The sequence below is a fragment of the Schistocerca cancellata genome, chromosome 2 (genome assembly GCF_023864275.1).
Source record: "Schistocerca cancellata isolate TAMUIC-IGC-003103 chromosome 2, iqSchCanc2.1, whole genome shotgun sequence".
Lineage (NCBI taxonomy): Eukaryota > Metazoa > Arthropoda > Insecta > Orthoptera > Acrididae > Schistocerca > Schistocerca cancellata.
The window spans coordinates 308,369,526-308,394,385 of NC_064627.1; the positions used below are offsets into that span (position 1 = coordinate 308,369,526).

General features: G+C 40.0%; 1 protein-coding gene across 1 annotated transcript in view; it reads right to left on the reverse strand.

Moving 5' to 3' along the window:
* LOC126153633 (uncharacterized) overlaps positions 1–24,860 on the reverse strand; it is a 558,426-nt gene that overhangs the window by 317,881 nt on the left and 215,685 nt on the right. The window contains exon 3 of the mRNA XM_049916084.1: positions 24,042–24,184. Within this exon, the coding sequence (XP_049772041.1) occupies positions 24,042–24,184 (143 nt within the window). The remainder of the gene's footprint in view (positions 1–24,041; positions 24,185–24,860) is intronic.

The window sequence follows — 24,860 nt, forward strand, 5'->3', positions numbered from 1 at the left end:
CTATCACCATATCCTTCCCTTTAGTCAAGTTGTGCGCTAAAGATCTTTTCTCCTTGCCACGATGCAGTACCTTCTCATTGGGTACTTGATCTACCTATTTAATCTTCAACATTCTTCTGTAATACGACATTTCGAAAGCTTCTATTCTCTTCTAGTCTGTTCTGTTTACTGTGCACTATCCTCTTCCATGTAAGGCTACGCTCCAAATACATTAATTCAGAAACGTCTTCCTAACACTTAAATCGATATTCGATGTTATTCTATTTTTCTTTTTCAGCAAAACTTAATTCTTTAAATTTCCAGTCTCCTTTTTATGACCTCTTCAGCCATTGTCAGTTATGTCACTACCTAAATAGCAAAACTATTTTCAATCTTATTTCATAATTTAGTTCCTTCACAATCATCTGACTTACTTCGGTGATATAGCATTAACCTTGTTTCACTTTTATTGGTATTCAAGTAACAGTTTCTTTCCAGGAAACAAATAGTTCCGCTTAACTGCTGTTGCAGATCCTTTGCTGTCTCATACGATGAAACTCTTATTGGAAAAAGTTTTTTTTTTCTCTACAAACGACCTTTTCCAAATTTCTCCTTCGTTTCATACAAAGTTTTATCAATGTACATATTGAGTAACACGGGTATGGCCTACAACGTTGCCACAGCCCTTTCTCAACTACTGCCCCCTTTTCATGTCCTGCGCGACTGCAACCAGGTTTCTGTTCAAGCTGTAACTAACCTTTCGCTCCCTGTGATCTAGTGGTAGCGTCTTTGGATATTAATCAATACGTCCTGTGTTCCGTGTTCAAACCCAGCCACTGCTTGAATTTTGAATAAAAATCATCAGCAAGAGCGCCCGATGGCTTCTAGCATAAGAAGTCACCCTCGTTCCGCCAACGACCTTGTCAAGGAGGGCGGAAAAGCGAAAGATGGTTCAAGGCACTCTCCTGCCGTTGGGCGGGAAATCAGTAATGATCAATGACACAAGGATGCAGAAGGCAATGGAAGCCGCTGCCTTAAAAACACATAATATATGTCCTCAGGAAATGTGGCCTTCAGTTGAAAAAGCGTCAGGATAACCATTCTCTTGGCAAAAGATTAAGGTCTAGTTTCCCATTCGGATCTCCTGGAGGTGACCGCCAAAGGGGAGGTAACCATGAGAAAGACTGAATAACAAACGAAACAGTAACGTTCTACGAGTCGGGACGTAGAATGTAAGGAATTTGAATGTGGTAGGAAATCTGAAAACGGAAATGCAATGGATCAGTCTAGATGTAATAGGCTCAGTGAAATAAAATGGAAGGAAGATAAGGATTCCTGGTCAGACGAATGTAGGGTAATATCATCAGCTACAAAAATTGAGTAATGGGAGTAGGATTTGTTATGAATAGAAAAGTAGGCCAGAGAGTGAGCTAGTGCGAACAGTTCAGTGATAGGGTTGTTCTCATCAGATTCAACAGCCGAACCAACGCCGACACTGACAGTTTAGGTGTATTTCCCAACAAAGCAAACAGCATAGGAAGAGACAGAAAAAGTATTTGAAATTATCGAACAGGTAATCCAGTAGGCAAAGGGAATTGAAAAACTAATTGTCATGCGGGATTGGAACTCGATTGTATGGGGAGGAATAGAAGAAAGTGTTACGGGAGAATGTGGGCTAGGCAGCGAGAATGAGAGAGGAGAGAGATCAGTTGGCTTCTGCAATAAATTTTAGCTAACAGTAGCGAATACTCTGTTCAAGAATCACAAGAAGAGGAGCTGTACTTGGAAAAAACCCAGAGACACGGGAAGGTTACAGATGGATTACCTCATGGTCAGGCAGAGATTCCCAAATCAAATATTGGATTGTAAAGCGTATCCAGATATAGACTCAGAGCACAATTTAGTAATGATGAGTAGTAGGCTGCAATTTAAGAAAATCGTCCGGAAATAATAAAGGTGGAAGGAAGGGATACAGAAGTACTGAGGAACGGCAAGACGCGCTTGAAGTTGACTAAGGATGCGGATACTGCGATAAGGAACATCAGATCAGGCAGTTCAGGGGAAGGGGAGTGGACACCTCTAAAAAGGGAAATCAATGATGTCGGACTGATAAACATAGGTATGGGGAAGGTGACTGCGAAGAAATCTTGGGTAAATGATGAAATTCTTCAGCTGATCAACGAAAGGTGGATGTACAAAAAACGCTCAGGGACATTCAAGGCTACAGCAATATAAAGTCCTTAGAAATGAAATAAATCGCAAGTGCAGGGTAGCCCAGGCGAAATGGTTGCAGGAAAGATGTGAAAAATTCGAAAAAGAAATGATCGTCAGCGTAAAGAAAAATCAAAACAAATTTTGTAAGTAGGCTGTTTAGGTTTTTATGTTGGTAACGCCACGTAGCGCTCTATATGAAAATCACTGGCTGTGCTGTGTGCTGTATGTGGCTGGTTTGCATTGTTGGAATTTTTGCCATTGTAGTGTTGGGCAGCTGGATGTGAACAGCACGTAGCGTTGGGCAGTTGGAGGTGAGCCGCCAGCAGTGGTGGATGTGGGGAGAGAGATGGCAGAATTTTGAGAGCGGACGATCTGGACATGTGTCCGTCAGAAAGAGTAAATTTGTAATACTGTATATCATGAACTGATATACGAGTTTCACATAACTAGGTACACTTAAGCACACATGAACGCGTCTACGTGTATGCACGTCTGCATGCCTAGGCACATTAAAAACAAAAACAAAAAAAAAAAAAACCAAGAAAACAAAACAAAAAAAAACACCAGACATGTCTTGCAGTACACTCATGTGGCCAATGACGTAAGGCATGCACGCACGTTAGACACTATGCGCTTTCGTTATTGTGGGGCAAAGATAAACGCGTTTCATTGTTGGATATCGTAAGAAACGTTGCGCATTGTTCCCACACGTTAGCAGTGAGAGTGTATCAGTGTTCGTTGAGCGTTAGAAGGAGCTGTGAAGAGACTACAGTCGTTTATGACAGTGGTAAATAGCGCCTGCGCAGAATGAATAAGGTATGTGTAGAAATGCAAGTGCAGTAGGTTACACAGGGGAAAACACAGAATGCTTCGAAAAAATATTGTTATCAACAACGGGCCGATGAGAAAAGTAGACTGAGGCTCAAAATAATATTAAAAGTTGTATATCATGGACTACCATGGAGTACTTTTCAGATGAATCACTTTCTGTATTGCAGCGAGTAAATGGACGGTGGCAGATAAGTCAACTGATGGTTAGTAAACAACGCTGGTACCAGCTGCGTCACGATGTAGCGTTTGTGAATTCGTGGCACGCCATCTCCTACCGATATAAAATTGTTGGACACATGCATTTACCTCTTTATTGTATTAGTACTGTGCATAGCTATGTGTCTGTAGTAAAGAATGTTTGAAACAGATTCATCTGACTTTGCAAGATTACATCTTCTATACGAATTAAGACAGGAACTTGAGAGGAATTGAAGTGGTGATTGTTGAATGAAACAAAGTCAAGGTTTTAACATTTCACATTTTAAAACGTTTTTTTCTTCAAGCTCACTGACTGTTTCGTGAAGACATTAACGAATTCCGGCCTGTATTTAAGTATTTTTGAACGAGTACAAAAATAATTTGAGGGTTGGACAGGCATTAAGTGAATAAATTAGTTCCCTCCGACACTATATGGAGGGAAGTGCATGCGCACTTCGTACCGCAGCTTACGCTTTTTGGACTTTTCGTAGGCTTAGTACGTTGCTTTTGTCTCGTGAAAATTGGAAAGCCAACGTTTGTATGTGCCTAAAATGTTTTATGACATTGTGAACAAAAAGGTAGAAATTGTGGATGAAACAAAGAAACTATTTCAAACATAGCAAGAATCGTGGAGAACACTTTCAGCTTTTTACAGCCTGGACGGAGGAAAGAAAACCTCACTTTCGGAGGTGTACAGCAAGCTTATCCTGAAGAACAGGTGTCACAAAAACGTTGGTCGTCCACTCTTATTATTCCCTCTCGGCTCTTTTGCACAATGTACATTACCCATCTCTCCCTATAGCTTACCCCTATTTTCCTCAGAATTTCGAAGTTCTTGCACCATTTTACATTGTCTAATGCTTTTTGCAGGTCGACAAATCGTATGAACGTGTCTTGATTTTTCTTTAATCTTGCTTCCATTATCAAAAGGAACGTCACAACTGCCTCTCTGGTGCCTTTACCTTTCCTAAAGTTGAACTGACCGACCACATCCTCAATTTTCCTTTCCGTTCTTCTGTCTATTATTATTGTCATCAACTTGGCTTCATCAACTGTTAAGGTGGTTTTGCGATAATTCTCGCACTTATCAGATTTTCCAGTCTTCGGAATTATTTTTCAGAAAGTCAGATAGTATGTCGCCAGACGCATATGTTCTCCACATTAACTTGAATAGTCGTTTTGTTACCACTTCCCCCAATGATTTTACAAATTCTGATGGAATGTTATCTATCCGTTTTGCCTTGTTTGATCTTAAGTCCTCCAAAGCTCTTTTAAATTCTAATATTGATTCCCCTATCTCTTCTAAATTGTCTCCTGTTTCATCTTCTATCACATCAGACAAATCTTTCCCCTCATAGACGCCTTCAATATATTCTTTTCATCTATCCGCTCTTTCCTCCGCATTTAACAATGGAATTCCTGTTTCACTCTTAATGTTACCATCCTTGCATTTAATTTCACCGAACGTTGTTTTTACTTTCCTATGTGCTGAGTCAGTCCTTCCGACAATCAATTCTTGTTCGATTTCATCACTTTTTTTTTACTGCAGCCATTTCGTTTAGCTTCCCTATTTATTTCATTTCTTATGTTTCTGTATTCCTGAATTTCGCTTAACGTTTTTGTGCTTCCCTCTTTCATCGATCAACTTTTCTTCGCAGCTACCTTCTACTCCTTTCCCTACAACTGCATTCCAGTCCCCAAGACTATTAAAATTTCATCTTTACGTACTGTATTAGCCTTTCAATATCCTCATAGACTTTCTCTATCTCTTAGTCTTCAGCTTGCGACGTCGCCATGTATACCTCAAGTATCGTTGTCGATGTTGGTTTGCTGTCGATTCTGATAAGAACAATCCTATCACTCAACTGGTCACAGTCCGCCTCCGGTAGCTGAGTGGTCAGCGCGATAGAATGCCAATTCGAAGAGTCCGGGTTCGATTCGCGGCTGGGTCGGAGATTTTTCTCCGCTCAGGGATTGGGTGTTGTGTTGTCCTAATCATCATCATTTCATCCCCATCGACGCGCAAGTCGCCGGTGGCGTCAAATCGAAAGACTTGCACCTGGAGAACGGTCCACCCGACGGGAGGCCCTAGTCACAGGACATATTTTTTAACTGTTCACAAAAAAATAACACACTCTTTGCCCTACTTTCCTATTTATAACGAATCCTACTTCCGTTGTACCATTTTATGCTGCTGTTGATATTATCCTATACTTATCTGGCCAGAAATTTACATTTCACTTCACTGACTCCCACTAATCAAGACTGAGCCTTTGCATTTTCCTTTTCAGATTTTCTAGCGTCCCTAACCGTTCAAGCTTCTAACATTCCACGCCTCGACTCGTAGAACGTTATTCTTTCGTTGGTTATTCAATATTTTTCTCATGGTCACCTCCCACTTGGCAATCTCCTCCCGGAGATACGAATGGGAAACTATTCCGGAATCTTTTGCCAATGGGGAGATGATCATGACACTTTTTGAATTACAGCCCACATGTCCTGTGGATACACGTTATGTGTCTTTAATGCAGTGGTTTCCATTACCTTTTGCATCCACATACCGTTAATAATTGTTGATTTTTCCACCTCTAGGGGCAGTTTCGCAAGGACAAGAGAGTGCCCTGAACCTCCGTCAGACCCTCCGCCTTCTTTGACACGGCCGTTAGCAGAATGAGGATGACTTCTTATGCCGGAAGTCTTCGGCCGCCAGTGCTGATTATTAATCACAGCGCTGGCGCATTTCATATATTAATGACTCTCTATATGAATACTTCACTTTTCCTGTCCGGCATTTTATATCCGGAATGAGTGAATAAATTTAGGTGCGGTTTTCTCTGAGTTATAGCGGACAGTTTGGCGAATTTCCTCGCGTACGCAAGTAATTTTCAATGTCAATAATTGTCAAATTATGACACTGACTTCGTTTTTAAAGTAGAACAATGTACTTTTTGTGTGGCGGTGGAAAGGGCATTCAAACAGGACATCAGATACATGTCTTATGAAGAACTTGAGCACACAGTAACAAGATAACAGTGCCGCAGACCGCTGTTTCGCCGTCAGGAGAAGACATCACACAAACATTTGCACTTCTGTACTAACTGAAAACAAACACGTTTCTCGCTTGAAGTCCAGCAGCCTGTGTTCTGCTATTCTAACAATCAGACGACCTGATCGACAAGCTGTTAAGGCTTCCACAATGTATACGACAGCCGAAAAAGTACATGTGGTTTTCTTTTACGCCGGATGCCACCAATCTCTTAGCAAAGTTGTGCAGTTGTAGGCTGAAAGACAACCTCTTCCTGCAAGTTCTCACGTTCTGTCTTTGAAAATATTATCGTTATCAAGCTGGAAGACTAAAGAATAAAATACCCCAACAACAAAGAGCAGTAATTCATGAGAGAAATGCAGCTAACATTGTAGCAGCGGTAACACGTAATCCACATGTTACTACGAGGCAGTCTGAATATGCGAGTCAGATAAGCCAAACTGGAGTTCTGCGGACTCTACGTTCCAACATCTTTCATTCTTTTCACATATTTCTCCATCAAAAGATTCGCGGCACTCTTTCAACAGCTGTCATATTTTTCTCCAAATGACATCTACGAAAACTCCAAAGTCAAGGGCGTTTCTATGGAAATTTATGTTTTCGGGTGAACTATCGTTTACAGACTAAGGACAAATCAGTCTTCACTATATCCACTAACGGTCACTTGGAAATCCACGATGGTGTAGGGAAATGTGTAAACAAAGAAGAGCCCACTTATGAGTTTGACGTTGCACCCGCTCAGGTCTGGATGCCTGCACTGGTTCGGTGGGAAAGGTTGTCATATTGCTGATGTCGAACTACCAGTTTAATAAGTCACAGCAGCAAAATACTAACGCGAATTCTTCACAGACGAATGGAAAAACTGGTAGAAGCCAACCTCGGGGAAGATCACTTTGGATTCCGTAGAAATGTAGGAACACTTGAGGCAATACTGACGACTTATCTTAGAAGAAAGATTAAGGAAAGGCAAACCTATGTTTCTAGCATTTGTAGACTTAGAGAAAGCTTTTGACAATGTTGACTGGACTACTCTCTTTCAAATTCTGAAGGTGGCAGGGGTCAAATACAGGGAGCGAAAGGCTATTTACAGTTTGTATAGAAACCAGATGGCAGTTATAAGAGTCGAGGGACATGAAAGGGAAGCAGTGGTTGGGAAGGGAGTGAGGCAGGGTTGTAGCCTCTCCCCGATGCTATTCAATCTGTATATTGAGCAAGCAATAAAGGAAACAAACGAAAAGTTCGAAGTAGGTATTAAAATCCATGGAGAAGAAATAAAAACTTTGAGGTTCGCCGATGACATTGTAATTCTGGCACCAAGGGATCACCAATTTAGTAGTGGAGGGCAGCGTGGAGGGTAAAAATCGTAGAGGGAGACCAAGAGATGAATACACTAAGCAGATTCAGAAGGATGTAGGCTGCAGTACGTACTGGGAGATGAAGAAGCTTGCACAGGACAGAGTAGCATGGAGAGCTGCATCAAACCAGTTTCAGGACTGAAGACCACAACAACATTGCTGATGTGCCCTCTCCTCACGCAAGCTGACCCACATCTATTCTGACTCTACATATCCCGGATACTGCACGAGGCCGGAGTTGATGCCCAAATTGGTCCCATACGTGTTCTGTCGGGGAGAGATCTGGTGATATTGCTGTCACGGAAGTACTCCAGCATCACGAACACAGTGTATTATTATTACCCCATTGAAAAATGGCACCACGTGAAAGGTGGCTACACTGAGCCACAGCGCCAGAGATCGCGCCAGAGAGTATTGTTCCGCCGCCTCCACTGGCAGTGATTCTTGAGAAGTCGTGGTGGGCAGTTCTTGCCGAGAAGTTGTGGTGGACACTGCTTGTCGTGAAGTCGGAGTGGATATGTGGTAGTAGGGAGTGTTTGTTCCATGTTTTATGCAGTTATTTGATGGGAGAGATAGCAGATGTTATTCTAATGGAGATATTGTAATGATCAGAGTGCATTTCGTCAATATATATGAAGGTAATAAAACGCTATGTTCTTTTATTATTTGTGTGTCTCAAATAATGCATCATTACAAGTTCAGTCAACAAAGCATCTGGCTTGTGTTCTTGTATTAGAGTGTAATTTTGGTTTTCTTGCACAATTATAGTATTTCTAATTTTCTTTTATCACGTCAATATAATTGGTATTTAAAAATTCTTGTCTTGTTGAAGAAGAACCGTGCCAGATGTGTACGTTGAGTCACACTTCCACACACAGAACAGCTACACTTGTGCCTTGTTGGCTTCGTAGGTTTTATAGTTGCTGGGGACTTAATTAATTAATTGTATTAACTGAAATTTTCATTTCATTCTTTGTTGTTGTTTCATGCAGTCAGATTGCGTAATAATACTAGTCAGGGCCAACCGTTTACGAGAGACTGCGTAACCGGACAGACAGTAAAATTATTTGCATTCTATTTATTTAATTAAGCCCCCATGCACGTGGCGACCGCTGCTTCGGATCGTCCCTTGGAATTCTTCTGATTGTAAAATAATTGACAGTAGGATTGTTGTAGTAATTTGTAGTTTAGTAATTGTAGTCTATATTGCATGTGTAGATTTGGTAATTGTCATTCTTCTAATGGTATTTTTCAAAATTTATTTTTTTTGTTGTCTTGTATACGCGTTTGACAATTTAGTGCAATTATTTCAATTGTTCGTTAATCGTGTTTGAGGGAAACATTTCGTGTGAATGATATTGTTGATAATATAGTGTCATTGTGTGTAATTTTCATATAGTGACGAGTTTTGTATATTTTGTAAATGATTACGCGATCAATGAAAAAGGCAAAAATGATGAATAGTGAGAATAACGAAATTGTTAACATGGCGAACTCGCCAACAGAGGAAAACAGTATGATGGATAATGAAGTGGAAAACAATGTAATAAGTCGGGAAAATAGTCCGGAACCATTTCAAAATTCACAGAATACGAGATTAACGACAGAAGATTCTGTAATAGTATCGAACACAGATGGCCTTACAGCTATGACGAAGGAAGCTGGTTTTGTGGGAAATGTCAGGGGCGAAAGGAATTTTGAACTAGTTCATACGGAGCAGTTGATGAGTGCAATATTAAATTTGGGATCACAAATAGGAACAATTAAAACAGAGATAGGAACAATTACAACTGGTATGGGAACAATGGAAACACGGTTAGACTCAGTGGGATCACAGATAGGATCAATTAAAACAGAGATAGGAACAATTAGAACTGAGATGGGAACAATGGAAACACGTTTAGATTCACGAATAGGGACATGTTTCAAAGATATGAAAGATGAATTAAAGAAAGAAATCAGAGAAGAAGTACAACCGATTTTGAATTCTCACAATAATAGATTAATTGCAGTAGAGATTAGACAAAGGGAACAGGATAGAGAACGGGAAGAAAGAGATCGCGTGATAGTACAGAAATTTTCAGAGTTAAATTTACAACGTGCACACGATAAGGAAGAAATATTTGAGAGAATCGAGGAATCCGTACCAAATGACAGATTAAATAACCTAACACAACAGTATGAACAGTTAACTACTAAATGTGTTAATACTGAAACCCGAGTCGCGACACTTACAGAAGACGTAAATAAACAGAAAGAACAAATAGGTGATTTATCGGAAAGAGTTGAGGAGATTTCAGATAAATTGACAAGTCTTAGTTTAAATGGGGACAGAGATTCTGATGATACAGCTCCATTACCATTTGCAGAAAACGAAGAGTACCAGAATATAAATAAGCATGTTGAAAATCAGGGAAAATTTAATGAGCGCGTGAAAAGAGAATTTGAGGCATTAAAAAAGCAAGTCAAACAAATTGAAGGCGAAATCGTAGGAAAAGACAGCAGAAGAAATCTAGAATCATAGATAGCAGAGGGCTTTGAAGAAAATAATTTGTTTCATTTACGGGATGCAACAAGAGAGCGCCAGGCGCGCGAACTTTACAATAATCGACATTCGGACTGGGACAGACGCGGTAGGTCTTTGACGCCACGAGGCGAAAACTTTGACTATAAACACTTTTTGACTGTTCGGAAATTTAAGATCTTCCGCAATTCTAAGAATGACATACATCCATGTGCATGGTTAGATCAATTTATGTACGCACTCCCACCAAATTGGCCACTAAGTCACAAACTGGAATTTATGTGTGGATATTTAGAAAACGAACCGGCGACGCGGATGCGCGCACTCATTAGAGATTGTAATAGCCTAAATGATTTTTATCATGCATTTCTATCGGCATATTGGTCCGAAAACACGCAAGACAGAGTCAAACACAGTCTTATTATGCAGCGTAATTTCAAACAGTCTGAGTTCCGCACGCCAGCGGAATATTTTGAAGACATGATTCGAAAGAATCAGTTCCTTTCCAACCCTTATAGCCCGACTGAATTAATTCGCATTTGTTTAACTAAGCTGCCACAATCCATAAGACAAATTGCTTTACCCGGAAGATGTAAAGACGACATTGAGACTTTTAAGACTTTGTTGCAAGAACTTGCGTATGACAACGACGACGGGACTTCTTGTAACTTTTTCAGTAACAGTAATTACAATAGATTTTCAGAGAAAAGGGATAGTGATCGGAACGGGCGTTATATGGGTAACTTTGAGAATGACAGACGTAACAGACAGGACAATAGATACCAGCCTTATGACAATAACAGAGGTTCTAACAGAAATTACACATACAATTATAATAACGGTAATTCGTACCGGAATGATCAATCATACGGAAACAGTAATCGGTATTATCAAGACAGAAATTATTCAAACAGTAATAGAAATTCTTACTACAGAAATAATCAGGGTAGTAGATACAACAATAAATTCAGAAGTGACAGTCGAAATTACGCAAGAAGTAGTTATGCAGACAGACAGGAAAACAGAAATTTTAATAACAGACACAACCAAGAATTTGTATCTAACAGACAGGAGGGACCTAATTGGCATCCTCCACGTGACAGAACTTCAGAGAGACAAGTGCAAATCGTAGAAATGGATCCGCGAAATGACGCGAATAATCAAAGACGTGACACAAACAATCGACAATGACTAGCAGCTTCGGCTTCTGGCAGCAATATAGACGGTTCAGAAAGTAATGACACTACGGCTTTACACTACGTACGGCTGGAAGACATGAGAGACATTTTGTTAGACGAAAAGGAAAATAATGTAGACGCATTTTTACATCCTGTTATTGAAGTATGTGTGGGTAAGAATAAGTTCACTGCAGTTTTAGATTCTGGGAGCCCATTGAACGTCATTAGTGAATCAGTTTTTCGTATATGTGAAAGAACTATTGCCTGTCCTGTGTTACCTGTTTCTAAAACTACAATTCGAGGAGCGATTTCTGGAAAAAGTGTAGAAGTTAAACAACAGACCAACTTAAATTTCATTTGTCAAGGATACGAATTTTCTGCTAATTTTATTATTGTTCCATTACTCAGTACACAAATTATATTAGGTATGGAGTTTCTTAACGCACATAAGGCAATTTTGAACTTTAAAGAAGGAAGTGTGAATTTGACTGTTGCCGGAATGCCGATATGTTTGAAATTTTTCGAGTGTTTAGCAAGATCTGAATCAGATACAAAATGTTTAAGGTTTCTTACTTCTGATGTTTTCGTTGAGCATTATGACGACAGTGTGTTTAGTCATGACAATGACAATAGATACAGAGACGCGATGGATGATATAATTAATAGCGAAGAATTAATTAATGAAAAGGTTAAGAAAGCTGAAGTGCCAGATGACGTTGCAAGAGAGGAGCTGCACCACATTTTGACTTCACATGCTACAGTATTTAGTCATCAGACAGGAACTATACAAGGCTTACAATATTTATTTAAAGTAAAAGAACACACACCATTTCGCGGGAAAACGTACGCTATTCCTTTGGCTTACAGAGACAAGGTTAAGAATGAACTTCAATACATGTTAGATCAGGGCATTATTGAGCCTGCAGTCAGTCCTTATACTAGCCCATTACACGTTGTTCTTAAAAAGGATGGGTCAATTCGTTTGGTTCTGGATTCCAGACAGATAAATAATATCATCATTCCTGAAACTGACCGTCCACAAAATTTAGATGAACTTCTTCAACATTTTCATGGAATTAAAGTTTTATCCACAATTGATATGCGCGCAAGTTTTTGGCAAATAGAATTCCACCCTCATTGTAGAAAATATACTGCCTTTTTAGTCTTTGGTAACTGTTACCAGTTTCGGAAATTACCATTTGGACTTACTGTATCTTCAGCAGCATTCATTCGTAGCTTAAATGAAATTTTACCTGTTTATCTTCGTGACAATATTACTTCATATGTTGACGATATTCTTATTGCTAAACATTCTTGGAGTGAGCACAACAATATTTTGGATTCATTATTACGTATCTTTGCAAGAGTTGGCATTACAGTGAACTTGGAAAAATCTGAATTTGGTCGTTCTCAGGTGAAATTTCTCGGTCACATTATTTCTACAGAAGGTATTCTTCCTGATCCAGAAAAATTAGACGCTATTCGTAATTATGCTGTTCCTACCACAAAACGTGATGTTCGTAGTTTCCTTGGTGTCTGTAATTTTCTTAGACGCTTTGTTAGATTGGACAATTTGGCCACACCTCGTTTATGTGAACTATCCGGAAAGAAATCTAATTGGTGTTGGGATGAGGAAGCTCAGTCAGAATTTGAACAACTTCGTGATGCCTTAGTTGCTGCCCCACTTCTTTCACATCCGGATTTATCTAAAGATTTTTGTTTGGCGACGGACTCATCATACAAAGGCCTAGGTGCACACTTATTTCAAGAGATAGAAGAAAACGGCGTTGTAGTACAAAAGACTATTGCATTTGGAAGTCGTGTTCTTTCTAAATCAGAAAAGAATTATTCGATTACGGAACTTGAAGCTTTGGCTATTGTTTGGGCTTTTACAAAATTTCGGACATTTTTGTTTGGCAGACATACTAAGGTTTACACTGATCATCGAGCTCTGGAATTTCTCATGTCAACAAAATTAACTCATGGCAGATTGTCACGATGGGCGTTGTACCTACAGGAATTTGATTTTAGTATTGTTTACATACAAGGTTCTTCAAATATTGTTGCTGATGCTTTATCACGTGCACCTATGGGTTTGAAACAAAGTGCTGAAGAGGACTGCAAGGAAAACAATTATTGTTTGATGTATATTCAAGGTGTTGCGTTTGAGAACTTTATTTCGTCTTCACTCCAGGACATCGCTAAGGAGCAAAATAAGGATCCAATCTGGAAGGACATTAAGGAGAAGTGGAGGAGAAAGGAAAGCGTAGCGATTAGACAGCATTATTTAGTTCGCAATGACATTCTTTTTAAACGAAAATCGGTCGACAACTCTGTTTGGTTAGTTTGTATTCCTGATGAGTGGGTTAATAAGCTGATTTGGTATACGCATTTCAGTTATGCGCACTTTGGTCCCAGAAAATGTTTTCATAAATTACGAGAAAATTGCTACTTCAATAATATGGAAAAACGTATTCGATCTGTTCTTGCCAAATGCAAATTATGTCAAAAGGCTAAGCCGCCAACAATTTCTCACAGAGCGCCGTTGTTTCCTATCATTCCAGCAAAATTAAAGGACATGGCTGCAGTTGATTTGTTCGGTCCAGTGGTTCGATCTACTAATGGTTTTGCGTACATTTTCGTAGCAGTGGAGTTGACATCAAAATATGTGTGTTTTACACCGTTACGCAAGGCAACAGCTCGTTCAGTATCTAATGCTTTCATCAAACATTTTCTTAAAGAAGTGGGTCATGTTGATAAGGTTATATCAGATAATGGATCACAGTTTCGCTCTAAAATTTGGCTTCGTACTCTACAGCGTCGTAAAATTAAACCAATTTTCATTTCACTTTTTCACCCCCAATCTAACGCTTCAGAGAGATGGATGAAGGAAATCAATAAATTGTGTCGTCTTTATTGTCATCAGAATCACAGAACGTGGGATCAGTATCTTCATATTTTTGAAAACATTCTGAATGAACTCCCTAATGATTCAACTTCTTTACCGCCTTTACTGATATTAAAAAACAAAGCACCGACAAATCGCATTTCTGAAATCCTTCCTTTTCCGCCTACACGGAAACTGCGGCATTCTGAAATTGTCAACCTGGCTCTACGAAATATTACATCTGCGGCTGCTAGAAGAGAGAAATCAGCTAAGCGTCCTGGTCGTTTAAAAATCTTGTCAGTTGGTCAGAAAGTGTTAATTAAGTCTCATCGTTTGTCTCACAAAGGAAAAGGCTTGTGTCGCAAATTTTTTCTGCTTTATAACGGCCCATATAGAATTCGCAAAATTATTCATGATAACACTGTCGAAGTAGAAACTCTTAAACCTCGACGCTCTAAGGGAATACATCATATATCTAACGTTAAAATTTTTGTGGAATGATATACTTTTGAAAAATTTTTGTAGAATGACATACTTGTGAAAAACTAACAGCTAGATGTAAACATGCAGAGAATACAAGGATACCGCGCTGTGTTCTGGCGGCGGCATATACTCAAAGCAACAGTCAAGTCTGCGCGCCGCACAAGGCAGTCGTTGACCGCAAACAATTGCTTCCTACGTCACGCGCCTACAGCTGATCGAGCGCTCAGTGCGAATGCACTGACAGCCGTAAACAATTACACACTGTTTAATTTCTCCGATTAAATTCAGTATAAAGCTGTAATGACTTGATGAATTATGTTATTAACATTCAGTATTTTTCAGGATACGGTTCTATAAAATATTTAAGAACTTCAGGTAAATTCTGTGCGTGTCCGACGTTAAGACGACTTGCTATCGAGAAATTTTCAGGAAGAATGTAATTTCCAAGAAGAAACTAATAAACTAAAAAAAAAAAGGTAACTGTTAATTGAGTTCATTTTTCAGGTAACATATTTCCACTTAGGTACCTACTTTAGACGTAATTTGCTGCTCGCAATTACGTGATTCATACTTTGTGCTAATTTCATGTTCTATGAAATTACTTGTGAAGCGACGTGCTTGCGTACGTTAACTGATTTTGACAATGATTATTAATGAACTGGGTTGTAACTTGTGTATATTATGCATTGCTTGGCTGCACTGCTTTTTCACTGATGTCATATTTTTTTTTATTATGTGCCTGCTGTGCTTATTTATTTAAATTATAATTGTCACCTGATTAATTGTGCTGATGTGGTTAGGTATGTAAGTTATACTTTGTGATTTATCTGCTTGCGCCTTCATGTTTACTTATTAAGATTACATATGAACATTTATTTGCTTATGCTGATATGATGCTAATGACCTGTTTAGTACGTAAGATATATGTTTACTGCTATGCATATGGATTACATATTTATACATTTCTGTTTGTCGTCACAACTACTCTTTAATTTGGTATATAGCAATGCTGATGTACAGTGTACGAACATAGAGTTTAGGTTACACTGTGGTATTAGTTACAGATTGTTCGCTTGGCAGAGCCTCGTTGTAAGAATTGTGCTGCATCCACTTGTTGACATTCTGTTCTCTACTGGTATAATTACTCGCTATTGCTTGTTTTGCTTACGCTCAGTGCCTTATAATTTTTAAGATAGGAAAATGAACTGCTATAATCCGACGAACGACATTAGTACAAGAAACTTCATAGAAGTCACATGAGCTGAGGTTTTATGGAAGCTGTATAAATTTATGCTAATAGGAAGGAAGCTAACGACATGACATACCAAAATTAGGTTTAGACCATTGACAGTTATTACACTGCATTTTTCGTGAGCAATTGAAATAGGAAGTGACACTTGACACAAGAAATACTCCACATGTTTGCTTCTGTTTACCATAATTCTTGAAGTGGTGTACACACTGTGAAATAATATAATCATTCACACTCCGTAATCGTACTTAATTACTGAGAGTTATTCGAACTAAGTCTGTTAGAGGTCATGTATGCATTACTTTGTTTATAATTCATAATGAGTAGAAGATTTGGCTCAGATGGATTACACAGAGGTTGTGTGTTGACAGTGTGTCTTCGGATTGTATGGGATGATGAGGTTTGCATTAGGATTTTATCTGTGCTTGTTCGAGGAGACTGACTAGAGGAAAGAGTTGTTATGGAAGTGAAATGATATTGGCGATAAAGTTTATATGTGTCGACGTATTGAAGAGATATTATTGAGGTATTGAGATTGTGTGAAGTTGATGATTATTGAAGTTTTGGTAGACAAGAGGTAAGGTAAATGATATTGATGACAAGTTTTATATGTATCGACGTAAGAGGTATTATTGAAGTATTGAGATTATGTGATGCTAATGATTATTGGAGTTTTGGTGGATAAGAGGTAAAGTAAGGGAGGTGCATAATTTTTTTTTTTTGTTGGTCTATATGGAACAAGGAGGATGAAGATAGCAGACTAGAACACTAAAGTAGAAGGAAGATTGTCTACACACACTTTGTTAAATCACTAAGCAGTACATATTTTTTTTGTAGAGAGGAAGTATTTGCATATCTTGGCACACTGACAGTTGTTCAGCAACCATACATTTTGATCTGGCTTGGCAAACATTGGGCTTGACATGATGACTATGACGTTGACTTAACTATTATTGACTGTTATACATTGCTGCCACTACTGCTTGATACACATGATGAACATCAAATTTTGACAGAATTGCATTTACACAGTTTACACTATTCAATTACACAGTAGTACTCAATGTGGATGAAAGATGAGTGAGTGTGTTTTGTGTGTTTTCCTTTCCTAATCCTACCCACCTATTTCCTAAATATTATTTTATTTGTTTGTAGTGGCTTGCACTGACACCCATAAATATTATAGGTTTACTGGTATTTGTGTATTTGTAATAGTTAATATGACAATTATCTGATATCATTTGTGTGTTTATTAGAATTTGTATGTTTAGTGTAAGAGCATTGTAAAAGCATTTGTATGTGTATTCAAACTATTGTTCATGCTTGAACTGTCTGATTAGTGATGGTGAATATTATGAACTGTTACCTGCACTTTTCAACATGATGTTTAATTTCTGCTGATGAACTGTGTGATCAGTGATAGTAAATATTATGGACTGTTACTTGTACTTTTTCTACATGATTGGTGCGAATAGGACATGTTTACTTTCTGCTTATAAACTCTGATGATCAGTGTGATCAGTGATAGTGAATATTATGGACTGTTACTTGTACTTTTTCTACATGATTGGTGCCAATAGGACATGTTTACTTTCTGCCTATAAACTCTGATGAACAGTGTGATTAGTGATAGTGAATATTATGGACTGCTGTCTGCACCTACTCAACAATGCTGGGTGCCACTGATGAACTGCTTCTACTGAAATGATGTCACCTGTTGGAGTTTGCACCTACTCAACATTGCTGGGTGCCACTGATGGACTGCTTCTACTGAAATGATGTCACCTGTTGGAGTCTGCACCTGTTCCACATTGCTGGGTGCCACTGATGGACTGCTTCTACTGAAATGATGCCACCTGATGGTGTCTGCACCTACTCAACATTGCTGGGTGCCACTGATGGACTGCTTCTACTGAAATGATGTCACCTGTTGGAGTCTGCACCTACTCAACATTGCTGGGTGCAACTGATGGAACTGATTCTACTGAGATGATGTCACCTGTTGCTGTCTGCACCTGCTCAACATTGCTGGGTGCCACTGATGGACTGCTTCTACTGAAATGATGCCACCTGATGGTGTCTGCACCTACTCAACATTGCTGGGTGCAACTGATGGAACTGATTCTACTGAGATGATGTCACCTGTTGCTGTCTGCACCTGCTCAACATTGCTGGGTGCCACTGATGGACTGCTTCCACTGAGATGATGTCATTTGTTGTTGTCTGCACCTGTTCCACAATGCTGGGTACCACTGATGAACTGCTTCTGGTGTAATGATGTCACCTGATGCTGTCTGCACCTGTTCCACAATGCTGGATGCCACTGATGGACTGCTTCTACTGAGATGATGTCACTTGTTGCTGTAGCACCTATTCAATATTGCTGGGTGCTACTGCTGGAACTGTCAACTACTTGTTGTGAAAGTATTTTATGTGAATATTTGTATAAACTGATTTTTTGTGTATTACTGTTTGTGAAAAGTTATGAGACTCTTACCTGTACATATTCGTCATTGCTGACGCTATTGATTGAACTGTTTAACCACATAATACTTGTGTAAACTATTATGTAAAGTCATATGTATGAAAGAATTTGTATTCCTTACTGTATTTTATATATTAGGCTATTGAAAGGTCAGTGCAAAGCCAAAATTTTATCTAGTTATATGATATTTACGTATTAACATTATCTTTTATTTTTGTCTGTATTTTTTTGACGAATTTGGTGGTATTTTCACCACCAATGCTGGCAAAAATACCATCAAATTCTAGCCCGTGGAGGAAGGGCATATGAAAGGTGGCTACACTGAGCCACAGCGCCAGAGATCGCGCCAGAGAGTATTGTTCCGCCGCCTCCACTGGCAGTGATTCTTGAGAAGTCGTGGTGGGCAGTTCTTGCCGAGAAGTTGTGGTGGACACTGCTTGTCGTGAAGTCGGATATGTGGTAGTAGGGAGTGTTTGTTCCATGTTTTATGCAGTTATTTGATGGGAGAGATAGCAGATGTTATTCTAATGGAGATATTGTAATGATCAGAGTGCATTTCGTCAATATATATGAAGGTAATAAAACGCTATGTTCTTTTATTATTTGTGTGTCTCAAATAATGCATCATTACAGGTTCAGTCAACAAAGCATCTGGCTTGTGTTCTTGTATTAGAGTGTAATTTTGGTTTTCTTGCACAATTATAGTATTTCTAATTTTCTTTTATCACGTCAATATAATTGGTATTTAAAAATTCTTGTCTTGTTGAAGAAGAACCGTGCCAGATGTGTACGTTGAGTCACACTTCCACACACAGAACAGCTACACTTGTGCCTTGTTGGCTTCGTAGGTTTTATAGTTGCTGGGGACTTAATTAATTAATTGTATTAACTGAAATTTTCATTTCATTCTTTGTTGTTGTTTCATGCAGTCAGATTGCGTAATAATACTAGTCAGGGCCAACCGTTTACGAGAGACTGCGTAACCGGACAGACAGTAAAATTATTTGCATTCTATTTATTTAATTAAGCCCCCATGCACACGATATCATCGTATTAGAGGTGACACATCCCGACGCAGGATATATGTAATTATCATTCTGCCATCAGGGTTTGCTCAGTCACTATCAGCGTTGACCTGAAGTTATTCTCGATAAATTACCCACACCATGGCGTCAGGAGTGACACGGCTATGCCTCTAGAAAACATAGGGTGAATGGGACCACTCCCCACTTCGCCGCCCTATTCGACAGCGTTAGTCGTCTGAGGTGGTGTAGAACCGCAGTTCAATGCTGAAAACAGTTCGACGTCATTCATCAGGAGTCCACGTTTCCCAGTCACAGTACCACCCCAAACGGAGCCACTTGTGTTGTGGTGTTAACAATAGCGTACGCATGAGACGATAATCGCCCAGCCAGGCTGCTACTAGTCTCCGAACAATGGTGCTGGATGACGCAGAATGTTTCAGGCACTCCATTATTTATTCTGGGATGGGAGGCGCGGATGCGACGACGAGTATGCCTTTCTTCATGTACCCATGTAGTCAAACATCAGGCCGTTGTCACGTCCGAAAGCCCAAAAATTCTGGAGATCACGTGATTCGATCAACCAACGAAATGGAGACCCACAGTGAGGCCCCTTTCAAACTCTCTCAGTTGCTGGTAATGCTGTATTACGCAAGTATTCGACATCACCATTCCTTCAGTCATCACTCAAAATTGAACGCTGTTCACGCCCCTTATATACCATACACTGAACACGAACAAAACTGATGAAACCTATTGACTGTTCTACCTGTCACAATTCTAATCATTTACCTACTCGCCGATGATTTGTATCCGTACGAAGTTGTGTTGATATCCAACCTTGACTTCTGGGTGCTACACGTTTTTATCAGTCTGTGTAGCTCAATTTAAATATTACGAAGTCTTTGTCACCACTAGTTATGAACGCTTACGTAAGAAAATTTGCCTCATAGTCCACTATAACTTAGCAGAAACCTCACCCCGAGATATTTACTCGTACCAGATATTTTTGGAGTGGCTTCATCCCGCTTACAGTAGAAATGTGGACAATGAGGAGAATAGTGGGGGAAGAGAATAGAAGCAATGAAATCTGTGTTACTGCAGAACAGTAAAAATTAAGTGAACTATTAAATTATCAATGGAAATTTTATTAGGAGGAGGAGATGAAGAAAGGTGTATATGAAGTAACCTTACCATGTCAAGGTGTATATGAAGTGAACTTACCATGTCAAAAGTGCAGTTATTGCTATAGGGACTATTTGCAATGGGTCTTGACTTCCGACTGATAGAAGCTCTCAGGCTTATAATAGAACATTGAATTAATGGTAGAGATACTGGACTCTCTTGATGTGGATGAAATAAGGAACTGTGGAATTTTTCAGATCATTTGGACACTTTGTACTTGCATATGTACTTTGCTTCCTGTTAATAACCTGTGTTTGGCACAAATTTTACACCGAACAAAGAGGTGCCGAAAGAAATAGAAACTACACAGGGTGGTCCTTGGTGGTTTTGGTATAAGGGAATTAGGCAGTGGTCCGAGGTATGTATGGGCATTAGGTCATTGTCCAAAACATGTATCTGTAGCTAACGTTTCGTCTGCTTATGCTGGAGACATCCTCAGAGGCTATAAGAACTCAATTACTATTTAAAAGTTTAAAATAGCTTAACAAGCCGAACCTTTTTGTATGTAACCAAGCAATGGTCGAGTCATACGTCGTTTGACGATTACATAAGGTCAAGGACTCGCGCCGACATAAGTTCTGCTGATAGTATTGTGGAAGAGTTGATGATGTTTGCTTCATTTAACACTATAGGCCCAAACGTGTCTAAATTTATTGCTTCTTCTTTTCTGTAGAAGTTCATTTTATGTTTTTGAATTTGTATGGCTTCTGTGTACATCCTAACACAGTAATGGTTAGATCTTGATAATACCGTAGTACCGGAAAATCAAATTTGGTTGTTCTCTGGTATGATATGTTAATCCTAACTTATCCTTGGTGCTAAATGACGCAAATCACGTCATTTCTTCTGCAGTACAAGCCCCCTAACACACATTGGCGCAGCTCCGTGAAACTAGGCAGCCTATAAGAAATTCGACTTACTGAGACAGTTTAAGTTTGTAAATAGTAACTGAGTCTTTGTAGCCTCCTATGATGTCACCAGGATTGGCAGACACAGAAACTTGCCTTGGACCACGATCTATTGCCCACATAACAAGAACTGCTAGAGACGCAAATACCAGCTGTGAAAGCTTACATGACAGAACCTCTGATGATATCCACAGGATTGGGAGATACAGAAACATGCCTTGGACCACGGCCTAATGCCCATGCAACATAAATTCCCAGAGACGTAAATACCAGCTTTGAAAGCCTACATTGTATGATACACACGACAGATTGTTAAAATCATGTGAACCACATGGGACAACTGTCCTAGTTGTTATGTTAGAACTGTATGGTCAGCTGTTTTGGCTAAAATGGTAGAACCGAATTGGCCAGATGTTCCAGCTGCTGTGTTAGAGTCGCATGGTCCAGCTTTTTCGGTTTTGTATGTTAGAACCGTATGGGCCAGCTGTTCTGGCTTTTGTTACAGATGTATTGAGAGGGAACAGTTTGTTCCATCTCTTTACAATTAGTTTTTTTTTGTTGCATTATATTGAATATACTTTCAACATTTTTTTAGTTTAACTCGAGTGAAGAAGTGGACTACCTGTTTATTTTCATAATTACATAAATGCACTTTCTTTCCTTAATCCCTCTACGTTGCTTTGGGTTAATTAACTTTGGGGTTTGTTTCAAGAGTTCGTCTGCTGGTAGCGCCAAGGCAGAGATGTCATCACCCTGTAGGTCGTTTTGGTGCCAACCTAAGCCTGGAGTAAAGACCGCGATGATGCACCTGTTTGCCAGGGGGTCGTCCGGGGTTGGTAACAGGGGAACGGCCGTTGAGAGCCGCCATGATAGAGTCACTCTTGGGGTAGCTCGTTTTCAGCACTGAATTAGTTAGCGTGTCGTTACGGCCATTCATTCATTTTTTGAGAAATTCTGCCTGTACTATTTAAGTTTTCAGTTAGGGTTTCTTCTCCAGAGGTGAGCATGGGGGCTCGCGTTATCCATTTATAGTGCTGCAATCACTTGGTGCTTTCAGCACACGAGAGCAGCAATAGCTCTAAAAAAATAGTATAGTTTCACTTTTAGAAGCAGCATTTTGCAATGTTAAAGTAACCTGGGGCCTCACCCCGCCTAGTTGACTTAACACGTGGTCGTAAGGGCTGATGAATAACTTAGATGACGATTCCGTGTGAAACCTGGTAAGAGATGCGTGTGTTTCGTGTGAGTTACTTAAGGTTCTAAGCGTGTGACGAATTTTTTAGGCCATCTCATAAATTTTGTTCACGGATCCTTTTAACCTCCATTTGCAAGCAGCACTTTGATATAGAATAGGTTGAGCGAGTGAATAATTGTATAGAATGGAAAGCAAGAACGAACAGAGGGGTGAGTACAAAGAAATTAGCTGTTGGTACCGGTCACCCACGTGGTGTCGAATTGCACTGCCAGCGAGCTACCAATTCGTTCTAGGAAATTAGTTAAGGTGAGGATGCTTGCGTGTGCTATTAATTGTTTATTTGCGTGTGCCATATTTCACAGGATGTTTTATTTTTTGCTTTCTTTTGTGTAAATGGGAGACGTTCGTGTCTACTTTGTCCCCCGTTTTCCCGCCAAAAGAATTTTTGTTATTCGGTTCAAGTAGTAATCTTTTGTGCGAATTTCGATCACTGTCCCAGCGGACGGACCACAAGGGTAGCAACGTAGCTCAATCCTCTTTCCCAGTGCTTAAGTAGCAACTAGATGCCTGTTAGTTTAAGCACGTTCAGTGCGAGACAAAATTAGAAGTTATTTGACTTTGCTTTGTTTGCTGCAATTATTAAGTTTGTAAAGTTTCTGGGAATATAGATAATAAATGTCTTATAAACTCGATGTCATGGATTTAGTGGTCATTAAAAACCCCAGTCCTGTGTAGAGAGAAATGTTATCAACAAAGTGGAGTCCTTATAGATCATGTTAGAGCGTGGTATTTAGTTATTTGCCCACTTGGTTGCTTGAGCCCTCCTCCGTGTTATCCGTTAACATAATAACTAGACGTCGGGCCGGTCCCCTTAAATTCAATCCTTCCGAGCATTGAGCCAAGCGTGTAAGCACGTGTAATTGAGGCGCATTGGAGACACACACGTCCGGCACACTCTAACACAGATAGAATGAAAGATTAGAAGGAAAGAGAGGAAGAGAGATACAAAGGTAACGATACATAGCCAGACGGAAAACTTTCAGTATGACCCAGCTGTTCTGGATTTATGTTACAGATGTATGGCCCCGCTGTTCTGGCCATTATGTTAGAACCGTATTGGCCAGATGCTCCGTTTGTCATGTTATAACTGCACGGTCCAGCTTTTCCACCTTTGTATGTTAGAACTGTATGGATCAACTTTCCTGCCTGTTGTGTTAGAGCTGTATGGGCCAGATGTTCCAGCTGTTGTGTTAGAACCGTATGGGCCATCCGCTGTGGCTCAGCGCCCACGAGACTGACCTTCCCGGAGAGCTGGCTGGTGATGGCGTCGGCGTCGAGGCTCCTGGAGCGGCGCGCCTCCTCGTCGTGCTCCTCCTCCGGGAACGACAGCCGGCGGGACTCTGCAGCTGAGACGCTGCCGCCGCCCGAGGACCCGGGACCACCTGCACAGGCACACCCACACTCGTGTCACTCGTCTGGCGAGGCTTCGGCGCTGCCTATTGACGTACACTAACCGAAATGGAAAGTGATACACCATGAACAAATTGAGCAAACGCTACCTAACGTACTACAGTTCCATAAATGTGAAACTTGTGGATTAAAATTTCATCCTCATGTAAGATAATGTGTTAAAATGCCATTTTACAGATGAAGAATGGTGAGCGCGCTCATGGCGACTATTGGGAGTGTGTAACGTTACTGGAACTTCTCAGGCGGAGCAACGAAGCATGTCTATAGGACATGCAGCTTATCACCATCTTTCCGACTTTGAGAGAGTTCGAATCATTGTCATGAATGGTACAGGAGCATCACACCTACAGTGCAGTGTCTCTAGATGGACGGTGACGAGACGGACGCAGGACTACAGTGAGGCGGGAAGAATAGGCACTGGTTCAGGCAGAAGGATTACTCTGATCGTAAGACTGTTCGACTGGCTCTGATTGACAGACGAATGACGGCAGCTGAATTCCGGGCACAGATTACAAGCAGAGTGCATCAGCCTGAACCATTGGAAGCCGGGTTGAGATCTCTAGCTACAGTACCACAGATAGGAGAGTCTTGTACAGTGTAGGTCCACAGTCAACTGGGACACTGAGTGGGATTCTGTTCGGCGATGAG